This window comes from Alosa sapidissima, chromosome 4, assembly GCF_018492685.1.
Source record: "Alosa sapidissima isolate fAloSap1 chromosome 4, fAloSap1.pri, whole genome shotgun sequence".
NCBI classification, from domain to species: Eukaryota; Metazoa; Chordata; class Actinopteri; order Clupeiformes; family Clupeidae; genus Alosa; species Alosa sapidissima.
The window spans coordinates 25,320,593-25,341,962 of NC_055960.1; the positions used below are offsets into that span (position 1 = coordinate 25,320,593).

The window sequence follows — 21,370 nt, forward strand, 5'->3', positions numbered from 1 at the left end:
AAGCCGTCATTGACCAAGAGTCACAATGTCCTGCCAGGTTACTTGGTAGGCCAAAAGTCACAATGTCCTGCCAGGTTCTTGATGGGCCAGAAAATGGAGATGATAAATAATGAACAATTTTCTGGTGGGGAGCTTCTGACCTTGTTAATCAGCAATCTCAATTGGTTTAGCAGTGTGTCACCTCCTTAATCCTTCAGCTTGCTCCACAGCCCTATATGGCTTTAGACGGGAGGAATAGTTTTGCCCCTGTGGTAGGCCTATAATAAACCATTGCACATTATTGAGGGGGTAATAAAAATGGCAATGTAATTGCCTGGAGTTTCTGGCTGTGTCAAGCCAGTACTGCTGTGTTGACATTGTAAAGCCATCACACAATAAATAACTTACTACTGCTGAAATATTTAATGGAGTCTTGGACTATGATAGCCTTAGGACCTCGTACAATATTTTAGCTGTAAACTATACCTGATGCTACAGAATTCAGATCATTTGTAGAAGTCAGTGTGTGCTGTAGTTAGCAGTGTATCACATTAGTTGGTGACCACCCTTGTCTAACCCTTTTGTTTCTAAGAAGCCCCAATATATACTGTACTTCATGCACTACTGGTATTCCATAAATATACCAACTATATAGGGATGCTAGATAAAACAAAATGTAAATGTATTCATATTATAATGAAAGATGTTGTTGAACCAACATATTCCCATCCAGTTAACAATTAGTTACATTTTGGTAACATTTCAGTAAATTTTTTGGCCGATTCTACTGATTAGGAAACAAAAGCTTTGTATGTAAAGCATTTTCTGTTCAGACACAGAAAGGTAAAGTATAATTAATCTGAGAACTGTTCTCTGGCATAAGTACCTTGTTAAATTAAAACTGGATAGCAGTCACTCACTCCTGCACTGTTACTGACTTAAAGGCTAATCATGACAGGCCCTCAGACAGCAGCAGGCACGATGAGGGATCACAGTACTAACAAATAAGCAGCTCATTCATATATACACAGAAATGCTAATCTACAAATCAATTTTGTATATGAGTTCAAATATATCATATAAAATATAATATATATCATAGGTATGTATGATGATATATGCATAGTTTTTTTATGCAATTTATATAATTTATATATCCTTACAGACTCCTCACAGTATAATTCTGCTCATATGGTTGCTTATGCTGTAGCCATGCTGTGTTTCTATAAAACAAGTTGGTCCATAAGCAGGTCAAATTTGACCTCTTGTTCATGGTAATCTTTCATAATCTTTTAATAAATTTCATCAATTAATCCGCCCGTGTCATGGACACATCAATACCATATGGAATGACCACTGGGGTGTAAGCTGAGCAATTCAGTGCAGAACCCCTTGTGCTCTTTTTCCAGTGAAGGAATTTCCAAGAGGAAAATCAGTCACAGACATTATTTTATTAGATCCCCTCACACAGAATGAATAGACACACTATATATATTCTATACTTTTAATGCCTATAGCGCTTAGGGATGTGTCTGGATGTAGGTGCGCATCCTGAAATGAGGACACTTTATCGATCAAATGAGAAACCCCACACCCCTTATCGCCATTCTGCTATGTCCCATACGTTCTCTTATGGATGCATGTGCCATACGCTGCTGTTGCTAGGCTACCAGTCTCATCCAGTAGCATTCCTCGCCCTGTACACCACAGATGCTGAGGTGGTCGGTGGCAGACAAAGAAACCAGAGACAAACTTGAATATGATGGATCATTTTCATTTAATATAATTTCTACAGAAGAAGAATAACAGAGCACATTTACAAAATATACAATGATGGGTTGGTAGAGTTTTTTGGGAGGGTGCTAGGCTGTCAGTTCGAATAACAGCAGGAGTCTCAAAATCACAAAAAAACAATCCTGAAGCCTCGTTTAGACTCACGTGTAGATCGACTGGCCTCCAGTGACACAAACCAAGGTGCTGAGGTGAAAGTTGAGAGGTCGTATTTGGTTCTGGCTATTTTTAGAACTGTGGTCATTTCTCCCAATAAAGGGATGACCGACCCGAAATAATGACCCCTCCTTCTCTCAGGCAAAGCCCCTTTTCTTCCATATAAGAAGCCCTTTAATATCGAGCGCTGCAAACTAGAGCAGTTAACCAATTCTTCTCTACAGGAGTGGTATTTAGATCCACAACTATACAATATATACAACAGTGTAACCCCTGAAAATTGGCTATACATATCTCCTCTAGGGTATAGACAAAATTACTCATAGCTCCCAAATTCCACCACACAAAAGATCACTGGCATTTCTCATATAAAGCATTTACTCATATACAATTTATATCTTTCAAATGTCATAGAGATATTTCATGTATGCCCAAATATAAAACAGCTTATTTTCATTGTAATTGTAGCAATGACACAGAGTAACAAACACATGTTTCTAAAAGAGCCTGTCATAGGCTGGAAACTGGGAGAGGAATGAACTGCTAGTGTGATTTGGTAGAGTTGGAGGATTTTGTTGATGCTCATTGATGCATTAGAAGTGTGTTGTTTCCCCCTGAGGGACTGTGGATGGCTGTGTACCATGTTTGTGAGTGTCTTCAGTAGGATAATCTCCCAGCCTACTACAGGATTGTTTTGCATTATGTCTAGTTGTGTATGCATATATGACAGGAGATGGGTAATCATACTAACAGATCTGTTTCTACAGAGCATAGAGGAGAGCGACTGATAAAAAAACACACTGCATCGGATTTTTCGGAACTGTTTGGAGAACTCAGTCGTTTGTAGCACTTCAAAAAGCAGAATGTCCTATGTCTTTCCAAGGATCCTTATGTCCCCTCAAAAGTGGTAACAATTCTAATCAGCCCATTCAATGACATTTGACAGTAAAAGCATTGCACATAAACAATATTCTTCACTCATCTCCTTAGTCATATTCCTCCACTTCTCTCTCCCCTTAGAAATGTCTCATTAAACTGAAACACTAAAGGGAATAAAGACAGCCAAAGGCCACGGTAAGTTTCTGCTCTCTCTCTAGTTATGTATTTATAAAAATAGATACAACAGTCTTTCTTTTTTCCACTCCTCAGTCTGACAAAGTCCTCGTAGCTTAGCTTTAGCGGACATTTTATGTCCATCGATGTGGTGGTTGCCCACGGAAAAGGTCCTTCAGTCTTGAGTGTTTGGAACATCAAACGTGGAGTGATAAGGTTCTAGTGGAGGCTTAGTCTCTGTAGAACACCTGGAGGAAGTCCACAGCCAACACACCTGTTCCTGTATTTTTTTTCTTCTTTTCTTTTCTTTTAAACGGGCTGGTCTGTTCAGTCGTCGTAGTGATACCATGAGTGGATTCAAATGTACAACCACTCATCAACCTGCATGGACCAAGTCTGTTTACAGGTCACCAACTCAAGTCCTTCCTGAGGACTTTGTTTGTGTGTATGCGTGTTTGCGTGTGGGGTGGGTCTACATTGTGCTCAAGAGGTGTTGGGTGTGGGGTTTAGATAAGGAAGTAAGTAAGTAGTTCAGGAGTCTATGCGGAAGGCCAGCAGCTTGTCTGAGTGCAGGGTGTTCAGCGTGCGCAGGTCCGGTAGCCTCAGAAGGAGCTTGGGGAACAGCGAGCTGTCGTCAGGGCGACGACGGGTTACGAGCGCCCGCAGTGCACCAATCAGGCCTTCCTGGAGTTGCTCGACCGCTCCCACATCTGATATGCCTGCCCGGTCTGCAAAACACACAGAGATGAGGAGATAATTAGTCAGGGGAACAATAGACTGCAAATAATTTCTGCACATTGTACTCAGTGCATATGCATGTAAGTAAAGATGTATGTGTGTATGTGTGTGTTTGTGTGTGTGTGTGTGTGTGTGTGTGTGTGTGTGTGTGTGTGTGTGTGTGTGTGTGTGTGTGTGTAGCTGTCTGTGTGCGTACCTGCAGACAGCAGCACGACAGCCATAAAGAGGGCCATCTCGTCTGGCTCCAGGGCCATTGACGAGAGCTTCTCGCTGAACTCAAACATGGCATCCAGCAGAGAGCCCATGCCCAGGGCCCGCAGAGTGACCAGTGGGTATGTCTGCCCGTTCAGGAACGTCACGGTGCGCTCCTTAGCGTTGAACAGTGAGCAGAACCTTACCATCAGAACCTAAGGAGGGAACCCAGAATGTTTGGTTAGTGATCATTATTAACAGTCATTCACAGTGATCATTAACAGCACACACACATCACACACACACACACACAGACACACACACACAAACACACATTTTACCTGGAAAGTGCCTGCTTTGAGCAGCATGACCTGGTCATGCTGGCTGAGAGCCTGGAAGCTGGGGATGCTCTTGGCAAATTCCACCACCTCTTTGACCGCTGGGGTAAAGCACTGGGAGAAAGCCTCCCACACCTGCTGGCTAGAGCGCCCCGCGGGGGTCACTGGGCTCGCATTCAGGGGACACGCCTGTCAGTGGACAAAGGAAGTCAGAGTTAATGACTATCTGGGAAATGTATTTCTTAAGTCTTTGTATGCTTTGCTTGTTTCAGTTATTCACTTGCACAGACTGTATTTACACACACACACACACACACACACACACACACACACACACACACACACACATTTACACTCACTTACCAGCACTTTGGTTCCTCCACCCAACCTGAAAGGACAAGAGGTGGGTGCCTGTGTTTCGTTGATGGAGTGGCTGTTTTGATTGGCCTGGTAGTTCTGAGAGGCAGGGCAATGTTGACTCTGATTGGATGAGGCCGGGTGTGTGTAGTGACTGTTGTCGAGCGTGGCGTTCTCCCGGTGAGTGACAGGGCAGCGGGCGGGGCTGGGGTGGTACGCAGACGTGGGCTGGCGGTGGTAACTCTGATGCGGGGCATCATGGGAGTGGGACTGCGGGTGGTTGCTGTCCTGCGACGCACCGTTGCCGTGGAACCTGGCAGGGCTGACATTGTTGTTCATGTTGTTGTTGTTGTTGTTGTTGTTATTGATGACGGGCTTGACATCTTGCTCCTCACTTTTCACATAGATGTTGCAGTACGTCTGTGAGATAGACCCGATTGCTTCTTCGGATTGGCTCTGGTCAGGACTGGCCGGGGTCTCGGGGGGAGGGGAGCCGTCGATCTCCATGGAGGCCGACTCATTGAGACTGTTCATGTAGCTCTGCATCTCGTCCAGCAGCCTCTGTTTCTCCCGTTTAGGAATACGCCCAAAGCGCACAGCTGAGGAAGACAGAGAAAGAGCAACACTTTAAGTAAATCAATTCCCAAGTAAATGAGACACTCACTGACCTATATAACAGAATCAATAGAGCTCTTCTTGCTTAACACACTTCAGGAGAAGACACTGGGCTCTTTGTGACGATTATGAATCAACCAGGAAGCATGACAACTGAGCCAAACAGTCTCGTAATCTTTTCCATTCTGCTGACCTATATGGCTGTAATCGGATCGTCATAAAAAAACAAACAAACTACTTCATATTGTTCTTCGCATTGATTTCGTAATCTGAGAGCTCTACCAAGTCCACTGTCATTGTAGTGCTATTCAGTTAAGGGGCATACCTAGCACTGAATATTCGATGGCTACTGGCTTATCGCGTGTGACTCAGAGCCAAGGCAATCGATGCAAAAACTCCTCTAGGTCCGAATGAGCACAATCAGTTAGGAAGTGGGTCAGAGAGCTACACTACTAACACTTATGAGGCTCAGCTTGGGCTAAGGCTTGGCTGTGTGCAGGGCTTTGAATCATTATGGCACAGAGATGGGTGAAAGCCTCCCTCCCTCGCATCCGCCTCCCCCATCTCTTACTTACCTTCCCTGCCCCCCCCCCCCCCCCCCCTACACTCGCTCTCGACCGGGTAGGTCTATTTATAGCTCTGTGCTACTTTGTGCTACGCACATACACCTTCCCACCACCAACACACACACACAAACATGTGCAAACACACACAAACAAACACGTGGAAACGCACATCCACATGTTTAGTTAACACCCCCCACGGCTTTTTTGTTCTCTTCCCTTCTCTTCATCTACACATCCTTCATTTTCACTCTCTCTCTCTCTCTCTCTTTTGCTCTCTCACTTTCTCTCTCTCTCTTGCTCTTTCCCTCTTTCTCTCCCTCTCTCTCCAACTGAAACTGGGTCAGTAGGTGATCTAGTGGAGGTGATGTCGTGCATGTTTGGAGTGAGTGAGTGAGTGAGTGAGTGAGTGAACGAGGGAATGGCAAGATGAGGGATGGAGTGACTGCTCAGCTGCCGGAGGAAGGGTTAAAGGAGTGCACAGGGGAGACAGATATAATGATGGGGAGGGGGAGAAAGGTAGAGGGTGGAACACAGGGCAATTGGAGGTGACAGTTTTCAGAGGGCTTTGCCTGTGCACTGGCCCAGGGTAATGATTGCCTCAAACAACTGCCTGCTACTAGACCTGTCTAGAAAAGGACAGGTCATTAACTTAATGTGGGTCAACACATATTGTATTGAATTATGAATAGACATGGGTATGATACGCTGTTCTTTCAGCTGCATCTATAGAATGCCTTATGTTAAGATACAACCCTGTTCCGGGGATTAAATAAATTACCTAATATTTCTTATGATTTATGCTGTACATCATTACTTTCCATGTCCATCAGTGAAATATTGCTATATAATAATCTCTACTTCTAAAAGAAGCTTGTAGACTAGTTATCAACTAAAATTCCAACACAAACAATAGGAAGAGGAAATCAAAACAGGGGCACATATGCTGCACGATAAAATGAGAATATGATAAATGACATCGTCCGTTGCTTTTTCTTTATGCTTTATAGGTCACCCAAATGTGTATGCTGGCTTGTGGAGAAAACTATGATTTATTATCACCTACTTTGCTGTGATCCCAGGGGACTGCTGTGTCCTACAGGGACACTGCAGACATAGCGAACAGTATGGGTTGTGCTGGAGTTATGGCAGCTTGTGATATCGCAGCCTGTTAATGGTTTACATGGGCAGATTTGTATTGAAATTAAGCTCGAACTGTATCACAGTTTCAAACTGGGGAGGATGTTAATTAATTGCCTGATAGGAGTGTGAATGGGAGCCTGCGAGTGTGTTTAAAGCAAGGCAGGGGTGGGCGATCAGGTGCTTGGTTGTCCCCATTTCCCAAAATAAACCGTGTTCGCTGCAGTTTTCAGAGTGAATGATGACTTGTGGGACTTCCAGGCTCCTACTGTAATAAATCACTGTCTACCGGCAAGAGGAGAGAGGAGAGAGGAGAGAGGGAAACAGAGGGAGAGAGAGAAGGGTGGAAGGGGAAGACAAAAGGGAAAGATGGGGGAGAAAGATAGTAGCGAGAGAGAGAGAGAGAGAGAGAGAGAAGGCATAGAGGGAGAAGGGAGGATGGCATGAGCAATGGAGAAGGAGGAGGATGTGGAATTGAGGAAGCTTGTTGTGAATCAGGTCACTACATGACAAAAGATTCTTCCCCGTGTCCTGGTTTAGCTTCTGCCCACAGTACGCCTCCTTTCTCAGCATCTGAATCGTCTTGCGGAAAGACTCTAAAATACGTGCCCCTCACAGAAAAAAATGCATCTGACCTCTATTCAAGTTCCGTGTGGTTATATAGTTTGCATGTATTATGTAGTGTGATGAATTCATAAAGTTCTGCAATGTAGATTACTTTTGTACAGGTAGCGTGTATGGTGTTTGCATAATGCATGCTACTATATTAAGAAGGCATTGGACTACATGTCATTATAGCCTTCTTACAGTCTTACCTACAACACTATTAGAGCTACTACCGAATATAATGAACTGTAATCAATATGACACTGATGTATGACTCTGTTATTGCTAATGATATTTTCTCTGGCTAATGCCATAGTCCATGGAGATCGACTTTCATTGAATTCAATACAGCAATGCAGCCAAAAGAAATGGCCAGATCAGAGGTCACTGCTTGGGCTCAAAGCCTTCTTGAAATCACTGTATGTGTATGTGTGTGTGTGTGTGTGTGTGTGTGTGTGTGTGTGTGTGTGTGTGTATGCATTTGTGAGTCCACTGTGTGCTCTTACCATCTCTGGACATGCCCACAGACAGGCACTTCTTGAAGCGGCAGTGCTGGCAGCGGTTGCGGTTCATGCGCATGATCAGACAGTTCTCATTCTTCACGCACATCTTGTAGTGGATGTTCTGCTGGATGCTCCGGCGGAAGAAACCCTGGAGGAAAGAGAAAGCAATGTTTGTGATGGATGGATAAACAGATTTACAGATAGAGAGACAGAAAGGTGGGAGAGAGACAGAGAGAGAGAGAGAGAGAGAGGATGTTTAGGTGCCTGTGAATGTGTCTGTATTCGTAATAGGCGTGTGCTGGTTCTTACCTTACAGCCTTCACATGCATGGACACCGTAGTGAAATCCTGATGCAATGTCGCCACATACTTTACACAGAAGAACCATCCCTCCTGTCTCTAACAAAGAGACAATAGGAGAGAGAGAGAGAGAAGGAGACAAGAGAGAGACAGAGAGAAGAAAGTTACATTCATGCTTAACAAAAGTTTGTAAAGGAAGATTTAAACAATGCTCAATTTGGGTCATTTCAATGTGCTCTTTAACAACCAAGCTATCAGTCTTAGTCTTACTTAACTTCCTCATTGACTGAATATTTGGCAATGCAGCTATCTGTTTAGCTGTTAGTCATTCAGGGTTGCAACCTACATTTCAATATCATGATGGAAAAAAATAGATGTCAAATTCAAAGTAAAGCTTACTTGTAAAAGTCCCAGTGAAGCCATACGGTCTCTTAGCCACCATGGGGTGAGAGTAGGACTGCTGACCTCCAGAGGTCATAGTAGGGGTCACCGCCGTGGCAACGGAGGCGCTGCTGACCTCCGGGAACTGAAAGACCAGTCTGGCTGAGGTAGGGGTGCCCACTCCTGAGCTGTCATTGTTGGTGGCACTGCTGGCATTGGAGCCATTGCTAATGCAACCACTGCCAGTGCCAGCTCTTTGCTTCAGGGCCCCGATCTCAGTGAAGGAAACTTCTTCAGGGGAGGAGGGCTGGGAATGGGAGGAAGGCGACTGCGTCTGGTACCCACTGGAGGGGCTGCCGGGGCTGCCAGGACTGGGGCTGGCACTGCCTGTTGACCCAGCATATAAGATGACACTTCCACCTGAGAGAGAGGCATTGAGAAAAGGAAAGACCACTGTTTAACAGGCAGTTTCAGAAAATATTACAACCCGAGAATGTCTAGATCTCAATTGTATCATGGGCATCTGATCCCTAGGAATAGAAACTTTCTGGTGGGGGGTTGAGGTTTTGAGAAGGACTCCCATTCATCTGGCATATATTAATTCTCAAGATCAATGACTGAAATATGGGTATGAGTAAGGTTAGATGTGGCATCTAACAGACCCATCTGAAGATCCATCCATTTCTTTTTCATACAGATTCTATATCCAACACTGGGGAAGCACAGCTGCACCTATAATATATTCCACTTAATTCTCATCATTATTAGAATGTACAAACGATGATAAATAAATGACTGTGTGGTTCATGCATAGTCATGCAGACTGACATACATAAACAATCAGATAGATTAAAGGTCTGTATCCCTGTCAGAACTATCAGTGTTTATCTGAGACTAACCAGTCCGGGCTGAGTATATTGAGATGACATCCTTCACACCCCCACACATAGCAGAGTTCGGTGGAATGATGAACAAAGCTATACCCTGTTTGTTGGCGTGTTTTCATGTGCTTTCCATCTGGCACTCAAAACATAGCCTTGACCGGGTTTCTGGTCAGAGTCTCAAGTGCCATCATGAATGATGCATTGACAGTGGAGTGGATAAGGGAGGCATTTAGTTAGGCTGTTTATCTTTAGAACCAACCTACTTTTTAACACTGTCACAACGATAAATATACTGTATATCAAAGATACAGCCTACAAACAACGAAATTGCACCAGATACCTCTAAATAATGTCGCAATAATGTCTCGAAATGAAATTATGTCTTAAATGGTAGCCTGTTACAACAACGAAAGGCTACACCTTTCCACCCCGCCTATCATTATTGAGAGAACAAACTGTTCGAAAACAACTTGGAAACTTGGAATCTCGGAAATCCCTTATTACATGCATCGCATGTGTTTATACTCCTCCTTCCCGCCCCTTTCCCTCTCTCTCTCTACTCTGTGCCCGCGCGCATCTGATCTATTCATGTGTCGTGCGAGAGCTGAGCGACAGGCTCACGTGTACGCGGAGCCGAGCCAGCTGCCGCCTCGATTACACTAGCCAGCCCCCGCTTCCCCTGGCGGCGCGCCTAGAACTCGCTCCAAAACTGCCAGCCACCTGACCGTCGCCTCACATGGACTCCTAACACAGTTAACGCCCCAGCTCACAAGGCTCTTTCCGCAGTCCCGTGTAGACAACAGCCGCAGTATTTAGAAAAAAAAAAAGACGCGCCCGCATAAACACGCACACACGCGCGCGCGCGTACACACACACACAGCCAGCTTGATGATCACGTTTAAAAAGGGCTTTAAAATGGTAACCGGAGGGGGGAGTCGGATACCGTGTGTGTACTCTTTGGCATTTGGACTGAGTCACCGGAAACTAAGTGGGCGAGCGAGAACGTGAACAGTCACGTTTGCTCAACATACGATGTTGTTTTGTTTCGTTCTTATCCCTTAGGGGAAGTCATAAAAATGTAGCAGTAAAATCCGATGTACTTCTCATTGAAAAACTTGTACCAGACTAGCCTACTTGGCTTTTTGCAGCTGAGTAAATAAATGTTAGCTTGCTATTAGCCTGCTACAGACACCAGAGGAACATTAAAATCAGGGTCTGATATGATGACCATATGTAGCCCATTTCCAGGAACCTGTTATGCATTGTATGCATTGCTATGCTTTTTTCAGCAGGCTTATTTTATATATTTACACATAAAAGTTATTGTGCAAATCCCAATAAACAAAGGCAACACATCTGCCTTGCCAACCTCTCATTTGAGTTGAGATTATGGAATAGGCTGACATGCGGTGTGTGTGTGTTTGCATGCATTCAAGTGCGTGCAGGACCTTGACAGTGCTCTCATGCTGAAAGCAACAGTGGGCGTCTGTAGCAGCCTTCCTGTGTGTCTCTCCCTCTCAGACACGTGCGCTGATCCCCGTTAAGCCCAAGTGTGTTTGTAATTCTTCAGGCAGCACGTGTCAGCGACTGCAGTGCATTCTGGGTCATGATGTTAGCATGTGGCAAGTCTGACATGCCGCACTGCCTCCCTCTCCCGCCTACCCACCACACCCAACTTACTCACACATCCTGTCTGCCTATCACTCAAGTTCATCTGAGTCACAGTCTTTAAGCTGTTTGCACTGTTGCCTTGCTGTGTGCTGAGGGAGACTCTAACCCTTGTCCTTCTCAGAAGCTAAGGCTTTTCCTGCAACCACACAATATGAGGCTCTCTCTATCTCTTGCTCTCTTGATCTCTCTCTCTATTGACTCCACTACAGCTATGCAGGAATACATTAAAAGGTGTGAGTTTTATAACATTCTAACAAAATATTCTATTCCATTTCCACAAAAAAATCAAGGTTCTAAAATCCCATGTTAAATTCAATGAACACAGATATTCTTTAGAACGTTCATATTCCATCATTCCCATCTCACCGGTGTGAGGATACTCTGTTAATAAGTGCCTCTATGTTTTTGCGAGAGGAAATATAGATTTTCACACTTTATTGAATACTTAGAAGTGGCAGCCCTATAATCAATCTCACATGCTTGTTTCTTAATAAGCCATAAAACGACTGGCTGTTTCACCACCACGCTACATTACTCCCAGGAGAGCTACACGGTGCATATTGCCTTTTATGACAATACCACGTTTACCATAAGCTGACATGGATACTGAATACCTATATATAAACCTACATCATGCACACTTCTCCAGTCCCCTGTCAGTAATACTTATGTGATCCCAATACATTGCGACTTGCACATGCAATATGGGGGGTGGGAGGGGGAGGGAGGCAGCAATTGTCATCCTGCTTTTACAAACACAAGTAATTATTTCCCGAAAAAAACTACCATAACTTTGATGAGATGATAATGAATTTGATTGATATTACCAAATCTCAACCTACATGTTTTAGTAAATTATGCCAATTGAGCTGCAATTATCACTTCAGCACCATGGTCAGCACCATGCAGGAACCTTTCATGGAGCAGGAATTTGTCATCAGACTTTGAAGACCAGATGGACCTGGCCTTAGAGATAGCTTTCTTCACAGATGTCACACTGTGTCAATAAGCACCCACTTATAAAGCATCACGGATGTTTACAGTCACAACCTTTCCAAATACAAACATGCTCTCCTTTTTTTTTTTTATTGAATAGCCAATTGCACACACAATGCCTGGCAGTGAATGGCATGGCAGGGAGGATAGTTGTGTGGATGAGCTTCTCTCTTCTACTCTAGTCATGCAAACATTGAGGTCAGTTGGTTTCCAGCCACAGCAGTAGTCAGCAGAAAGGGCCCAGGCATAGCTCATGGCTGGCTTGCAAATCAACCCGTGCAAGCCCTAATCTGTCAATGACCACAGGGCAGTCCAACAACGTGAGCACTCTTCAGTTTCTCACTACACTGACGGCCCCATCTCCCAAAAACACACACACACACATTTTGTCACAGTCTGGCTGCCCGACAGAAAGAGGAAGGCAGAATGAGGGAGAAAGATAAGCTCATTGCCAAATCCCCTTTCTCACACATATCAGTTGATTCAACTGTTTCCCACAGGGCTGTGCTGTGTGGTTAGGTTACATTAACATCAGATCCAATAGGAGAGATGATCAATATGAGAAAATAACAATTTCATCCTTGAATGCCCAAATCAATAAATGTTAAGATAACATACACATTTGTAGGAATTAATTGGTGGCATTGTATGTGGATCAATACGTAAGCTATTCTGTGACAGACAAAATGCCTACTGTCAGTCTATCACTGAGTTCCAGAATTACTAATACAATTTAGCAGGTAAGTCTCCATTTTGCCTTCTCAAGTATTATGAATAATGATAAATATGGCTATGGAACACCGTCCAATTTGTGGGCGATAAATCCTATTTAATGGAGGGAAATGGCCTTTGAAGGCATTTAGAGCTAGAATTTATGTACTGGATCAAAATGCACATAATAATATGAGTCAGGCTGCTCTTTTCCTCTACAAAGATGCTTGAAGAATGTCAGTGTCTTGGCAGAACTGCACTCTGTGAAGCTGGGAAAGTAGGTCAGTTGTATGTCTTGGGGCATACCTTATTATGCGCCGAACAATATACTACTGCCAAAGAATTGTGAGCGTCACTAACAATGGTCTAATTTATTTTCATTTATTTAGTCATTTCTTACCTTAAGTCTTACCTCTCTACCCTTACAACTAAATTGAGTATTTTGTCTCATCTGAGCGATGAGTTTACATTTTAGAACATCATCAGTGTTCTTTCCTGATATATTTGCGCTTTCTCCAGGGCGCTGGTCAACTTCCATAGCAGGAGCTATTTAATTCGCCTGCCAAAGGTGAAAAAGGTAAGCGCTGATTGTACACGGTTATTTTAAGGCACGGATAGCCAATCTGTTTTCTTTAGACTATGGTTTGAAGGGAATAGTCAAACCAAGCTGTCGAGTGACAATTAACTTTCGTCTGAATATGCTTGTTTCGTTGCTATCTGAGACAGAATGGGCTAATTCGCTAATGGGTGCTAATCGCAAAGTCGCTTTCGGATAAAATGGCATCACGTTGCGCTCACTGTAGAGAAAGAATAGGGTAATTCGATGCTATAAAACCCATGACCTACTGACCAATCTCGCGCCGCTGGCTGAACCAAAACAGTACTCCCCAGAATACCAACGAGGGAGAGGGAAAAAGAACGAGAAATGGGGAGGGTGGTAGGGGGTGTGTGCCTGCCTGGGAAATCACGCGCGGCACGTGGCTGTTGGAGCCTGTCCACGTGAGGGAGACTCGAGGCAGCGAAGAAGATGGGCAGTCGGGAGTGTTCAGTACTTCGTGCCCATCGCTATCAAGTCTGTTGCCATGCAAAAACAGTCTCTGAGCTCAGCATGAACCAGAAGGTTGGATTAAAATAGCTAGTGCGGCTGCACGTGTGAATGCCACAATGTCCATGTTTATGACTGCCCCTGACTGCAATTATATCATCTTGCTTTTCTAATGCTGCTAAATCTTAGGTGAGATTGAGAAGGGCCAAGTATTTTTTCGCTTGTCACACTTATTGGCGTCGATGAATTGACAACAGCGAGCGTACACAGCTAATGTGATGTCACATCCTCAACCCTCAACCATTTGGGTCAGGCTTCCGCACGAGTTAGGACCATCAGCATGCAGTTTGTTTGATCACCTACTTACATTTGTAACAGTGACCAATAAGACATGTGACAAGCCTAGAAACCAATGACTCTCAGTCTTTGACTGCATTTCGACCACCCCAATTTATGTCTATAACTGGTGAAACGAAATGCAGCCTACTGGTGTTATACAAATTAGTAATGCCATTCATCAAAATCTAAGCAGATTTTCACTGGTAAGTGCTGTCTTTACCATGAAGGCCTAATAGCTGGGACTGGAGTGTATGTGAGTGAGGCAGTTTAACCTAGAATAAATCCTTCATAGACTTCTGTGGTAGGGCAACCATGTTCCCATTAGTTTAAGAGCAGGCAACCATGGCAACCATGTTCCCATTAGTTTAAGAGCAGGTAGGTCGTCTCATGTAGCCTACTACCTAGAGTGCCCTTGGACACACAGATTGTTCACAAAATAATCTGAGTTCATTTTTTTTTATTGAAGGGTTTGTAAGTTCCATAATAAATTATTAGGAACTACATACATATCATGCCTTAGCCTATATTTGAGTCACCAAGGCGTTTTTTCCACTATGCACGTGAAACGTGTAAACCTATTCATTAACTAGCCAGACTACAAACCAAAATGTTTGTCAAGGTTTCTGCGTTTGAGGTGGGCATGTGAAGTCCTTGACATTGCCTGGTCACACGTGTTGGGAAAGAATGGACAGTGAGTCAGAGTTTATGACTCCGATTAGTAGACTATGGAACAAGAGTCACCGGTCAGGGAGCGTGACTTGGTGCATTAGTCGTCAGAATGAAAACGCAAGGTCTTGCCGAGGTCGCGCCCAGGGAAACACCTTACAGTAGTGGCTTTATTGACGCTCCCTTTACCCGCCCTCCCTTCGACCCGCCCTCGAATCGCCACACTCCCGCCCCACCCGCCTCTCTCTCACACTGACACCCATATGCTGAAACTGAGAATACATCCGACAATACAGTAATTCACAAAAGTTACGGATTTTTCTAGAACACTTACAAAGTCATCGAAACAATATGCTACATGTCCCTACAGAAATACGAGGCTAAGCTTTGAGATAGCACTCGGTAGTACGTTGAAAAAGTTGCAGTGTGCTTGAGTTTAACTGTTTCCCTTGTAGCGGAGTTCCCGAGTGCACAAACACGCGAGTAGGGAGGTGGAACATTTACACGTGAGAATGTTTATGTGTAGCCAAAGCAGGAAGTCGCTGCCAGATCAGTCGCAGCAAACAGCACAAAGATCTTACAAGCGCAGCTTGATATTCAACTCGCTCTACGACTGTCAACTTATTCACATTTAGTCTAGGCTAGGCTTTCCACACAAAAGTGACAATGAACACTTAGTGTCTCGTCTGTTTCAGACCCAGTAATTAGATACATAACACCTTTATTATTATATTATCATAACGCTATTGTTATCTTGGTTGCGACATATTTCGAACCTCCGGTTTGCGAAAGTAGCCTTACAGTCGGATATCGTGTCCCCATGTAACTTCTTATGACTGCCCGCGACGATATCATAAGGCTACAATGTAGCTTGTGCTCCCCCATCTACGGACTGTAAGGGTGCGAACCCATCCACAATGAAATTGACATTTCTTTAGGTGGCTAATTAGGGCGAAATGGTAGGCAGGTTACGATATATGTCGCTGATATGCCACAGCTCTTAGTTTTTACACTATTACATTTTGTTATAGCCCATTGAAAGTAGCCCAAACATAATCAGCCTGCTCTAACAATCTCTCATGTCAACTGTAATCAGAAGACTATCAACTTGCACAATATTAATCAAATATGAAAACAGCAAATGACAAAATGTTTTTCATTACAACACTTATTAAATATAATTGTTTTACTAATTGATATTACCATTTAATAGCATGCTGTCTACTGCTTAGCAACAGTAAGCTACATTGGTCTCAAACAGTGACACTTATAACATTAGATCATTTGGCTGTTCATCCATGGACATGTAAAATATGCAACAAAAGTAAATGTGTTGCCCAAAAGAGACACTCACCTGGACTGTTATCCATTGTAGCGATGCTTCCTTGACTTGGTTGAGAATGAGGAAAAGTGACCCTGTATTAGTTGTCCCTCTGCATCAATAAAAGCTGGCGTCAGGTTAGATGAAAGCGTAATGTCTACCCGCGTTTCCAGAGAAGGCAGGATATAACCAATAAACGCCGTAACATAGGGGTCGTGTCAACCCTTCAAGAATAAAAAATAGCTTAAGAGCAACTGTGCTCAAATTGGAGAAAATTGCCGACAGGCAGAAGTAATTGTCAGTGCCCCACAGATGAGGGGGAAACGACAGAACGTTCTTAGCCTGCTTCGTCTGATGTCTAACTTGGCTGAGTTGTCCTGAACAGGATGTGTGAGGTACAGTAGAGGTAGGATCTGGTGGGGGAGAAAGACAATCCAAAGAATTTCAGCACAGGTGCTAGTGAAGTCACAACACTATGTGGAAGTAGTTTAAGAGACGCACGCCCATTAATAGGTGCTCACACTGTAGCAGCACGTTTTCAGGTGCTTTAAAAATGTGACTGCCTATGTCCTCGATTTTTTTCTCTTTCTCACTGCCCTTGTCCTTTCAACCTCAGTTGTTTTTGTTTTTGTATGCCAAGGATTACACACTTGCACACACCCTCTCAGGCTCTCAGTCTCTTTCTGTCACGCTCCTCCAGCGAATAACATCAACCTTTTCACTTCCCAGCCTCTCGCTTTATTCTCTCTCACGTTTTCATTGGTGGATGGTTAGCGTGAAAGGAGGCGAGGCAGTTGGACTGATTTGACATTGGAATGTTTCGTTCGAGTCCCGCTGCATGTGCATGCAGCATGTGAGTCGCGAAGACCGCTGCCCTACTGACACACATTTTATGCAAATACACGGGGCTCACGATGAGAAGGGGAGGAGTGACGGGCCAGAGCACATGGAGTAGAGGCGGAGCTCACCGTGACTGCCTCCACCGCTGCACGCTCGTTCCCGCTCTCTGTCGCTCCCACTGTTTGTCTATTTGCTGTGGTGTTTGCGGGAGGTCTCCACAAAATGTGTTTGTTGGTGATGCTGTTAACACCTTGCAATAAATGTACGACAACAAGGGGTTGTTTGTGCAAAGTAGGCCTATCGCAAAATCAGAAACAAACATTCTCGAACACTCGAGAGAGCCACGAAAAGGCATCCTCGAGGACACGTTTTGGGCGAACTCATGCTGACATTCTGAAATGTAGGTCACCATCACACTGTTTCAGAGACCCATATTCAGTTATACAAAGCAACAGTTTAAGTATGTCATTATAAACTCTTTGTATATGCTACATTACATTTACAGAAGATTTCTGTAATAGAATTAGTTATAAAATATTAATTACATGTTAATATTTTTTTTGTCAGAATATGCGCATCCTACATTCATTCTGTTAAACCGCAGAATTACAAACTGATAAATCACCTGATTCACCTCAACAAAACAATACATGTCTGAGCGACTATAAAATGCTTAGGGAAGTAGGCTAAAGTTAAGACAAAGACTATACGACTGCATTGCGCCACACAGTGGCTACGTTGTAAAATTACATTTAACAGCAAATCAATGTAGAGAATGTTGCTCACTGCTGATTTAGTCTTAAAATGATTTAGACTGGCTAATTTTTTCAGAGTTATTTACTAACAACTGTCGTTGACTTCTGGGTCCTTGTTTATCATTCACACCAAAAAAATAGTTTATGCTTTTTACAGACCTAGCCTACTCAGTTTAATTAACACACCTAACTGGTGTATTTTGGCAAACCGCCAGGATTTTATGCAGCTGAGGTATTTTCAAAGGAATATTTTTGAACATGTGAAATGTGACATACCACAAGCCACAAGTATACGGTGTTTACACCTTTGTGGAACAAACATGGTGTGACTCCCGACCTGTGTTTGTGTATAAGGTATGGCATGTAATGCATCTCTGCAGTACGCACAGATACCAGTTTGCGAATGAACTCACATGTGGATTTTAAAACGTTTAAACAAACAAGAACAAGCCACAAATAATTTCTCAGTGTGTTTGAGCTGTGTGTTTTGTGTGGTGCTTTAACAATAACCTAACCGTGCTTCTATTGTGCCTCACACCTCATGCTTTGGAGAAAAGTCTCTGTCAAGTGAAGAAAAAAATAATTACAATGGGATAATAATAATGACATCCAAAAAGTGCCTTGTATTTACCACAAGTCCATAAAGGCAATTTATCCTTAATTTGTGTAAATCACAGGGACATGTCAAAATGCGTAGGTGGCAGTAAATAGGTTAATCAACCAAAACACATAAGGTGCAAATAAACAAAATACCTAAGCTCTAAACATGTTTTATGTTCATGGTTAAGTTTTTGGGAAGCAGAAAGAAGCCATTGTATCCTACTGTGAATATAGTATATTGACGGGGCAGCCGTGGCCCACTGGTTAGCACTCTGGACTTGTAACCGGAGGGTTGCCGGTTCGAGCCCCGACCAGTGGGCCGCGGCTGAAGTGCCCTTGAGCAAGGCACCTAACCCCTCACTGCTCCCCGAGCGCCACCGTTGTAGCAGGCAGCTCACTGCGCCGGGATTAGTGTGTGCTTTACCTCACTGTGTGTTCACTGTGTGCTGTTTGTGTTTCACTAATTCACCGATTGGGTTAAATGCAGAGACCAAATTTCCCTCACGGGATCAAAAAAGTATATATACTTATACTTATATACTTGAACATTTATGAATACCTTCTTGTAGACTTAAACACAGAGTGGCTGTTATATACCCATTCCTCCCCGAAGTAGGCCTATATAAAATGTGTTATGGATCTGTAAAAATCTTCCCAGAGATTTTCTTTCCTGTCTTGAAAATATTCCCAGACATTTTCTTACCTGTCTTGAAAATGTATTTTTTGAGTTCCACAAGAAACAAATATGTTCTTATTGAGATCTGTTTCTCCAACTACTTTAGGAGAAATTACGGAGAAAAACAATGGACTGAGAAGAAAAAAAAGTTGACAAGAGGAGGACTATTTCTCAGGAGTTGAAAATAAGAAATATGAGAAAAGGGCCAAAATATCATATTTATGTTAAATAGCCCAATTACAGTATGTCTCGAACAAATAGGCTAAACTAAGGAGAGATTTCATTTTGAATTTTCTTTTTCTCTAGGTACAACCCAGTAGATTTTGCCTGAGACTTTAGTAACCAACAGCTTGGGGGCGACATAGTCAAGCGTATGAAATGAACTAACCTCCAAATGTGTGTGCCTCAACGTGCCTGGGAAATTAGATAGCAGAGATAACAGTTTGTTATTTTAATGATATTTTCATGGTATTTTCATTTTTCTCTCTCTCTACACCCCCCCCCCCCCCCACACACACCACCACCAATTTGTAACCAGTTGTTTACTTTGAGTTGTTTATATTCATGAGTAAATTTTTATGACTGTTGTGGGTATGTGCGACTTGTATGTATTTGGTGTGTGTGTGTGTGTATGTGTGTGTGTGTGTGTGTGTGTGTGTGTGGGTTCAAACTACTGCCAACACTCACGCCTGCAAAACACCTTGTGTCTATAGCACTATGTATACACACGCAAATAGCCCCGTGCACATGTTCTCCATCTAGCAACCTGCATACTACTAACACTCATGCACTCACATTGTACACGCAGACACTGCCAACCCACTGCATCATTTCACAAACAGATGGTTTTGCATAAACAGGTGCATACACACACACACACACACACACACACACACACACACACACAGACATCCATTCTATATACTTCTATATACTCAGTAAGTATGGTAGCCTCTTCGCCCTCTCCCCCTGGCCTGGTGCTGCCATGAAGGCCAAAGCAACAGGGCCTCACTCTGACTTTCATTAGCCTCTGCTGACAGAGGCGCCTCTGATTTAATGGCAGCTCAGCCCAGGGCTAGACGGCGTTCGGCATCCCCACTCCTGGTCCAGCAACTTCATTTGTTTACCTTTGTTTTGATTTGGTGAGAGACAGAGAGGTAGATAGAGGCAGAGAGCAGAGAGAGACAAAGTGGGAGAGCAAGAGAGAAAGAGAGAGAGAGAGAGAGAGAGAGAGAAAGTGAATGAGGAACTGCACTGATGAGATAATGCCAACCTTAGATAAGCTTTGGTGCGTCAGACAGTTTTTTTTGCGGTGATGCTTTTGTTCCTTGGAGGTTGAAACAGTACAATGTGTTTTTTCGTGTCTATTACTGTGCAGCAATGGCCAGGGAGTCTAGAATAACTTTAGATCAAAGAAATGCATTTGCATCCCACAAAAAAGTTGTAACAAGTTGTCCAGAGCTTGATGCTATCTCTTTTGACTAAGCCCCTGCATTGTCTATGGTAACTTCTGGATGAGTTGATCCATATCTTCATTTGACATGCAAATGTTGTACAACTGAACAGTACAGCCATTGTAAACATATGGAAAATGTTTTTGTGTGATTAACCAATTCCCATGACCAATAAGTGCTTTTCGGCCACTTCGCCTGTCATGTTGACAAACAGTTGTGGTGATGTCACTGGCAGAGAATTTTAGGGAGCATGAAGGGAGAAGTCACGGTTGTGTCATAAATGATCCCCAGTGATGTCAGAATTGGCATATGTCACAATTGTTTCTGATGGGCCTGGACCAATAACCTTGCTGCTCTATTAGAGCTCTCACCAATCACATTCTGGCCCCCCACGCTATACTCCAATCAGCTGCTTTTCCAAGAGCCCACAGATCTTCAGTAATTAGACAATCATTTCCACATGTGGATCAAACTGCCTCTCAACCATTCACTCCCCTCCTCTCACCCCCCCCCCCCCTCTTTTTCTTCTCCTTGTTTTTCCCGATCCTTTGCTTTCCCTTTACTTTTTTTCAGAACCTTCTTCTGTCCTCGCTCTCCGAATATCTCTCTCACTTGCATAAACACACACACATGTGTAGTTACCTAGTCCTAGGCCCACTTGCAAAGACACACAAACAAGAAAGAGAAGGAAAGAGAGAGAG

General features: G+C 43.5%; 1 protein-coding gene across 1 annotated transcript; it reads right to left on the reverse strand.

Annotated features, from left to right (window-relative positions):
• Window positions 1-1,737: 1,737 nt before the first annotated feature.
• Window positions 1,738-17,208, reverse strand: nr1d4b (nuclear receptor subfamily 1, group D, member 4b). The gene is made up of 8 exons (XM_042089890.1): window positions 16,378-17,208; window positions 8,730-9,131; window positions 8,341-8,429; window positions 8,035-8,179; window positions 4,611-5,203; window positions 4,251-4,436; window positions 3,914-4,124; window positions 1,738-3,707 (listed from the first exon to the last, which is right to left on the reverse strand). The coding sequence occupies exons 1-8, from the start codon at window positions 16,391-16,393 to the stop codon at window positions 3,511-3,513; spliced, it is 1,839 nt and encodes a 612-aa protein (XP_041945824.1). The 5' UTR covers window positions 16,394-17,208; the 3' UTR covers window positions 1,738-3,510.
• Window positions 17,209-21,370: the final 4,162 nt, after the last annotated feature.

Bases quoted from the DNA above. Each gene is read 5' to 3' on its own strand.
- nr1d4b (XM_042089890.1), bottom strand. The intron at 8,180-8,340 runs GTAAGAACCAGC...TCTTTCCTCCAG, and splicing joins ATGCATGTGAAGGCTGTAAG to GGTTTCTTCCGCCGGAGCAT. The intron at 5,204-8,034 runs GTAAGAGCACAC...TGTCTTCCTCAG, and splicing joins TGTGGGCATGTCCAGAGATG to CTGTGCGCTTTGGGCGTATT.